General features: G+C 38.2%; 1 protein-coding gene across 5 annotated transcripts in view; it reads right to left on the bottom strand.

The window, feature by feature from the left end:
• Positions 1 to 3,433: 3,433 nt before the first annotated feature.
• RIC1 (RIC1 homolog, RAB6A GEF complex partner 1) overlaps positions 3,434 to 7,738 on the bottom strand; it is a 48,060-nt gene continuing 43,755 nt past the window's right edge. For 3 of the 5 annotated variants that reach the window (XM_064643250.1, XM_064643252.1, XM_064643251.1), the window contains exons 24-26: positions 5,975 to 6,164; positions 5,656 to 5,844; positions 3,434 to 5,354 (exon numbers count right to left, since the gene is read on the bottom strand). In XM_064643250.1, coding sequence (XP_064499320.1) covers positions 5,069 to 5,354; positions 5,656 to 5,844; positions 5,975 to 6,164 — 665 coding nt within the window. In that variant the 3' untranslated portion in view covers positions 3,434 to 5,068. Of the gene's footprint in view, positions 5,355 to 5,655; positions 5,845 to 5,974; positions 6,191 to 7,738 lie in introns of those variants that run through there. The other 2 variants (XM_064643254.1, XM_064643255.1) reach the window with 2 other exon arrangements.

Genomic DNA, 7,738 nt, shown 5'->3' with positions numbered 1-7,738 from the left:
ATACAATCTAATGCATCATTAAAGTGTGTCGCCATACTTTCAAAGTTGCCTGTCAAGTAGAAGTATGCATTTGAAGAAAGAAAGTGTTGGGATAGGTGCCACGAACAGGAGAATTTCAGCTATCACACACTGAGTTCTGCAAGAGCAAGACCTGTCTTTACTGTCTGTTAATCTAGGCTGGCTTGCAAGCAAGCTGGAAAAACACTAATCAAACAAACAAGATCTAACAAGTCTATACAGAGCGAATTGTAGCATATGGGACAGAGCTAATGAAGAGTTAGCCTACATGGCAAAGCTGTTCAGTACTTTTTTCCCTTGAGGGCTAAACCTAATCTGATTTTTGGTAATTATCTGGAAGGAGCCTGCAGGGTGACCCACCTTAAACTTGATATGCAGTCTTGGTGGAGAAAGGTTTACTGATCTTGCACGTCTTCTTACCAATGTTCTGTCACAAAACTCAGTATCAATTTACGTAACCACGACTTCCATTTTGAAAACAGAACATTCATTCTCAATATTCATGAAAATCTGTTCCAGTCTTGGAGGTCCTAGAATTGGTCCTAGAAATTAGCCAGGCTCCCTGTTCACTGTTGGGCTGCAGCATGCAATGCTTATGTCAGAGCTGTGGGTGCAGCTTGAGAACCTGCCAAGTGTCAAGTTCTATCTTGAGCAGGAAGTACAGACCAGTTTAGGAAGGTCCAGTCCTGCTACCTCTATTTCAAGCAGGGTGTCAAGAATCATGGGCCATTAACAAAAGGGGTTTTTTAAGAATTCACTTTCAGAAAGCTGCAAGAATCAGTCTTAAAAATGAGCAGTAGTTAATCTGAAAAGGAACAATGCATGCACTCTAAGACTGGAACAAACAGAAGTTTCAAAGCCAGTAGGTATGCAAGTCAATTTAAGTAACCATGCATGGTTTATCTGGGGATGTTGGTTTTTTCTGTGGGGATGGGGTAGTCCTCGACTTTTTTTTTTAAGGTGCCTTGTGTCTGTGGTTTGGCTGGCTTCAGTCTCCAGCTGTGGGCTTTTGTAGAGCCTTTTCTTAGCACTCTCCAGTAGGATGCTCCTTGAGTTTACTTAATTCAGGTGCTCCCTGATAAACAGAACACTCTGCAAGAGCAAGTTGTTATCTTTCAGAGTGGTATGAGAAAGCTCCTCAGTTTTCTGCGTTAAACACTGGAATGACTTATCCTATTCACAATAAGCTGACATTCATCTCACTGCCCACTAGAGTACTTCAACAGTTTTCAGCTCTAGGGCAGAAAACTAAAATGAGAGAATAACTTCTGTCTGTAGCTTTTGTTCTTGTAGGCTGTCTTTCTTTTGGTTGAAGCCAGCTTACCACGCTACACAATTTAGCCATCGTCTTTTATAGTATCATTATTACCACAGACAACTTTTCCCTTCAGTTTGTAATGAAAAGAAGGACCTCCTGTGAATTTTGGTATTTCTGTTTATTTAACAGTGTGTTTATTTAACCTGTACCTTACAGACACTTCAGGTCTAAAACTATTTAAATTGGTTGCTTTGGACTAAAACACAGATGAAAAATTAGCTTACTTGGGTTGACAAATGTGATCGTGAAAAATTATATTCAGAAATGTGACTTGATTCAAGCAGTTTTGCAAGTATGCCCTACAGGAAAGTATCTTTTAAATTGGTAGCATGGAAGATTCAGTATTGTTGCTGTTATTCTGAGGCAATTAGTTTTGCATAGGATGAGAACCAGATCCAGAAAACTTGATGATACACAAATGGTGAAGGAGGTAATCCTACATCAGCCATGTGAGCTGGATATACAAAGCGAGAGGAGTGACAAGCTGGAATTCCATAAAGAAATGCTGACCCTCAACTGATTAAATGGCCCATTTTTCTTACGTTTAGTAGTGGAAGTTGGTAGATGAATAAACCTATTGTGGTAGGTTAACCCTGGCTGGCTGCTGGGTGCCCACCAAACTGCTGACACCCTCCCCTCAGCAGGCCAGGAGAAAATAAGATGAGAAAACTCATGGGTTGAGACAGGGATGTTACTCACTGATTCCCATAACAGGCAAAATAAACCAGCCTTGGGAAAATTAACTTATTACCAATTAAAAATAAAGTAGGATAGCAACACATATAAAACCACTTTCTCCCAACCTCCTCTCTCTTCCCAGATCCAACTTCACTCTTCTACCTTCTCTCCCACAATGGTGCAGAAGGACGGGGGATGGTCACTTGAGGGTCAGGTCATGGTCAGCAACATTTCCCCTCTGCTGCTTCCTTCCTCCTCACACTGTTGCCCTACTCCAGCATGGGGTCCACTTCATGGGATACAGTCTCTGATCAGCTGCTATCCATCCTCCTATGCTGGGCAGTCCTTCAGGAACTGACTATTCCAGCATTGGTCCCCCATGGGCAACAGTTCCTCCGAGAAACCTGGTCCCACATGGGCTCACAGTGCTGCTGCTTCCTTCAGGGCTCATGCATCCACCTGCTCTGTGTGAGGTCCTCCCCAGGCTGCAGTGTGGGTATCTGCTCCAGCATGTTCTACCATGGGTTGCAGGGGGACAGCCTGCCTCACCATGCTCTAAAAAGATGTAACTGCTGAACAGCAGCATAGTAGTAAATGTTAATAGCAAGAGTGTTAGTATTAACATTTAATGCATGCATTAACTTGTACAGGCTGCAGGGAATGTCTGCTCTAGCACCTGGAGTACCTCCTCCTGCTCCTTTATAGGCCTAGCTCTCTGCAGGACTGTTCCTCACTCATCTCCCACAGCATTTTTTACCCCTTGTTAAATACATTATAGAGGGGAGGCACCAGCTTGGCTGACAGGCTTAGCTGTGTCCCATGGCAGGTCTGTTGGAACTGGCTCTGACACAGGGGCAGCTCTTGCAGTCCCCCTTGCTACCACACCCTTGTCACTTAAACTCAGTACACCTCTTTACAAAGCAAAAGGTGGGTGTAACTTCAAAGATGCACTAAGAAGGTAAAGGCATGATTCCTTCATCCAGTAGAAAACAGGCCACAGGGGTACAAAATAATCTTCATCAGGTGGTTTCTTTGAGAGCTTTGTCTCTCTAAAATGACCTACCTGAATTCTGGTAATTTACTGTAAATGGAAAATAGATATTTTTCACAGGAGTAACATCAAGTAAAGTTGAATACATTTGTTTTTTAATTACAGGTATAACAGCAGTGAAATTGAAATACAAAATTAGCACGTAAGATTTGCATAGAGATAATTACTACTTAAAGAAGTACAAACTTCTAAAATTTCACAACTAAAAAGATTTACCTGCTAAACAACAGTAGCATAGTAATAAGATATGAATATTAAGAATGTTAGTATCAGTTAATGTATGGTTTTACTTGTACAGATCTTGAACAGCAGCAAGCTGATCAGAATAGGCTTGGCTTACATCATTACCACAGAACCACAGAAAAATATTAACTTGAAGCACAGTTTTTATTTCTTTTAACATAGATTAAGCAAGTTTTTTATCATAAAAAAAGCTTTAAGTATTATCCCCTTAAAACAATAATGGATTTTGATGTCAGGTCACAACAGGCTTGTAGGTATGACATTATCTGTAACCAGTAGCTACAATGCAGAATAAGCTTAATGCTGGGACTCAAAATGGATTTCCTTTCTCTAATTTCAATATCAGTTTCAACTCTTAAAATGAAGTTCAAGTTGCATTCACTAAAAGCTCCAGCTTTCCAAGTAATACTTGCAATTATTGCACTTGTACTGGTTGTACTGGCTTAGGAAAGCCATTCTAAAGCAACAATTTAATATTTATACATTTTAAAGCACTTGATCTTATCTACAAAGAAAATAAAGATGATAAACCCACAATTTTTTAAAAACTTAATTGTGAATAGTCTTAATTTTCAGAGTTTAAATGGATGTGCATCTAGTAACTACACTAGAAAAGCAACAGATGCTGCAACTACCCTATGATGACTAGTTTGGTCCATGTCAGTAATCAAGTGATGTTATAAAAAATAAACTAGTTTATTGTATATAAAATGAGTAATGTTGCATTTTTGTTCAGATTGCACAGTACAAACAAGCTAATATCTAAATTAATACTGTTACAGGTAGTTATTACATAGGGACAGCAGCTAGAAAAAATAAGTACCTCAAAGCAACAGACTTCTGCAGCCAGCTTTCCATAACATTGTATGAAAGTTAAATATGTCTTAGTTAGAAGTATGCATATTATAAAATGTTTGAAAAATGTTTAAGTATGAGCTGTTAAACTAGTTTTCCATAGCAAGAGTATATGATGATTATTTACATTTAAAAAATCCATTTTTCAGAAAAGAATTTACAATGAAATAAATAACCTTCAGCAGTCCCTTAACCCAACTACAAGATCTGTAAGTGGCAGTGAAAAAAAAGGTAAGCCACCTTGTGTCAATGTTAGGTCAGTAAAGTATGCGTCATCCAGAAAGAAGTGCAACTCTGCTTTAACTTTACTAGTCATCTAGAAACATGCACAATACATATAGGTACCTCCAAATATGGTACAGTCTTCAGTATTTGTACAAGATTATTCACAAAAACATACAATATATTTTACAGTCCTTTAATACAAAATATCGGTATCAAACCAATCTGAACTGCATTGATCAGACATTTACTAGGCAGGCAACCTGCAAAGAATAAAGTTTTTAAATTTAATCCCCTCTTCGCCTTTTAAACTCAAGCAAGATATAAGCAGTTTCTTCAAAACGTGTCGGTGATGTAAAGGTACTGACGAACATTAGCTGAACCTGTTTCCACATGTATTCACTGTCTCTCCAACACTATTTAAAGTATCAATATGTAAGGCTGCAGTCTGAAGATTCCATCAAAAAAGAAACGTATTTAGCTCCTTTTGAAATTATTAGATGAAACTGCTGTTTAGTTATCCCCACTAAAGATTTCAAAGATTGAAATAAAAAACAAACAAAACAAACCCCGAAAAAACAAAACAAAACAAAAGAGAGTTCAAATTTGAAACATGGAAGCATATCTAAGAGCTGGTTTGCTTCCTTTCACACCTGATACTTGGGAAGTTGTTAATCTTCCATTTAAGACACAACACAGTCATAACTGCCTTCTTGGAATGAATCCTCATCCTCTGTCTTAGCCTTGTCCTCTTCATGTCTGCTTGCACTGCTGTTGCCAGCATCACACTGAGGATTAGTGCCATGGATAGATGAAGTCCTGCTTTCCTCAGCTCTGGGGTTTGCTTGTTCAGGAACCTTAGAAGGATTCACTGGCTGAAAGGCTTCAGGCTGTACTTGCTCTTCTACTATTTCATTTAGTTTCTGGATCTGTGGTTTGATGATATTTAGAAATGGCTTGTACCCAGGGCTAAGGAAGGTAATGGGAGAGAGCACTGTGAGTGAATTAGAAATTAGTACCTTTGTCATGTGCCTGAAAAGCAGGAACTCTTTTAAATAAATAGAAAAAGTCAACACGAATAAAACAATAAAAGTTGGAAGGTTGGTTGGTTTGTTGTGGTTTGTGTTTTGTTCTTTTCCCGGTTTCATTACAACTGTATTAAGTGACTGTGATGACAGAATGTTTCAGGTAGGACTGAGATGAAAGTTCCTCTTTAGGTAACAAATTATCTACAACTGGAATGAAGAAGAAGGTGGAAAGTAATACTTACCAATCTGTAGAAGCCCATTTGTCAACAGCATGTAGGCCAGTCTTGATATTCTGACAGATTTCTCCATCAATATCAGCGGACTGCATTATACTGAAAACCTGGTTGATAACTGAAGATTCTCTGAGAATAAGGCCTATGACAACACACCAATCCAGACATCCTGCTTCCATGAAGATATGGAGCAAGTACCTATATGGAAAAAAACATCCTACTTATTTTTCCACTCTGAAGACAAAAGCAAAAGTCCCAGTGTGATTCTTTCTCCTAATGCTGCATTACCAGCAATTCTAGGTTTTAAATGCTCACATGAGTTGCTTACCGCAGCTGGACCTGTGACTTGTGCGGCCCTTTACTGGCCAGTTCTAGGGAGAGGTGTTCAAGCTCTGACTGCGTTAAACTTAGACTGGAGAAGTTTTCATCCACCATGGTCCAGTCACCATCCACCATAGAACTTGTTTCAGTCAGGTCCGTTGCTGAACCAATGCTGCATTCATCACCTATCAAAAACACTCAGAAACATAAGGGAAAAAAGAAACTACTTACTTTAGTAAGACTCAGAATTTCTGAACTACTTCCTATACAAACTGACAAACTGTAAAGCTTTTGGTGTATCACAGTTACTTCAGGCATACTGTCCGTCCCACTTCAGCATTCTTCTTGTCAAACTGTGTGGTAGAACTATTCCTGCATGAATGCAGTAGTTCTTCTATCCAGTAAAAATAATTCAGGAGAATAATATCAATAAGGGATCCTACATATGTGTTGGCAATCATCATAAAAGCAGAGAGACAGCCTCTTGCCTACTACAGTTCTAGAATTAAGTCTGTAGGAAAGGTTACAGTCTGTCTAAAGATTCTTCTTTCTTAAGCTTTAATTTTGTTAAAAATGAAGTTGCAATATCAAGTTCTTTTCTTCATACAAAACCTGAAAATTCTGAATGCTTTGTAATGTAAATATTTACTTGCACTAATTAGAAAAAGAAATAAGTGTTTCTAATAAAGAAGAGCACTTGTAGCCACAGAATTTTCAAAGTTACAGTAACAACTGCAAAGCTAAAACCATTACAGTGGTGAGTCATGAAGGCACCTAACCCTTCAGAACAATTTCCATATTAAAGCAGATGCATCTTTCTGTAGAAAATTTTTAGGAAGTTAATTTTGCTTCCTGCACATGAATACCACTGCTGGACTAGTAACTTGTGAAATTATTATTATTAGAATTCAGCTTGCAATGTTTTAAAGACTATTAATTTTTTTTCACTTTAGAAAAAACTGCTTCTAAATGCATACTGAAGTCCATTGAACTCAAAGGCCTTCATCAAGCTCAGAAAAGAATAAGATACTTGTTTACAGAAAGAGCAATAGTGGCAAACTAGCAGTACATGCAGTGCAAAGAAAGAGATACTCATTTTCCCCATTTTAGTTGTGCTTTTTTGCAGAGCTCTGCAACAAACTTACTTAAACCTAATGCATTCCTGCAGTCCCTAGAATTAATGAACAAGAGAAACAGGAGTGAAAAGAGTGAGACAGTGCCCAAGCAGACGGAGATGATCTCCAAATGCTCTGAATCTCACAGAAAGCTCTAGAATCTTGGGGAGACTGTAATTCACATGAAGCAATTAGGTCTTTCCATGTCCCCTGGAAAAGACATGACTTAGATACTGTTGAAAATGTTGGTCTAAGCTCAAACACAAGAGGGAGTATAAAAAATGTAAAAAAAAAATGAGATCAATGGTCAGACAAGCATTTCCTGTCTCAGATTGTGTTCAGAAAAAATACATGAAAAATAAAATTCCCCCTAGTATTTTCATAAGCTGATCATACATTTCAGCTTTTAGAAAAGCAATTTAAACACAGCCATAGGAAAAAATAAAACTATAGAGGTCTCTAGTTTTCCGAACTTCCTCAATAAATAATATGTCTAATATCACTCTAAAGAACTCCAAAAGCACAAAGTTCATGCAATTAGAGCAGTGCTAACCTGTGCAAGAGGCTGATCTGTGCGTTAGACAAAGATAAAAAGACCTCTTAGAACACTTTTCCTAGCCAGAATGAAAAAATACTGAACTTCAAATTATCACCAG

The sequence above is a fragment of the Pseudopipra pipra genome, chromosome Z (genome assembly GCF_036250125.1).
Source record: "Pseudopipra pipra isolate bDixPip1 chromosome Z, bDixPip1.hap1, whole genome shotgun sequence".
Lineage (NCBI taxonomy): Eukaryota > Metazoa > Chordata > Aves > Passeriformes > Pipridae > Pseudopipra > Pseudopipra pipra.
This window is presented reverse-complemented; position numbering and strand designations above follow the sequence as displayed.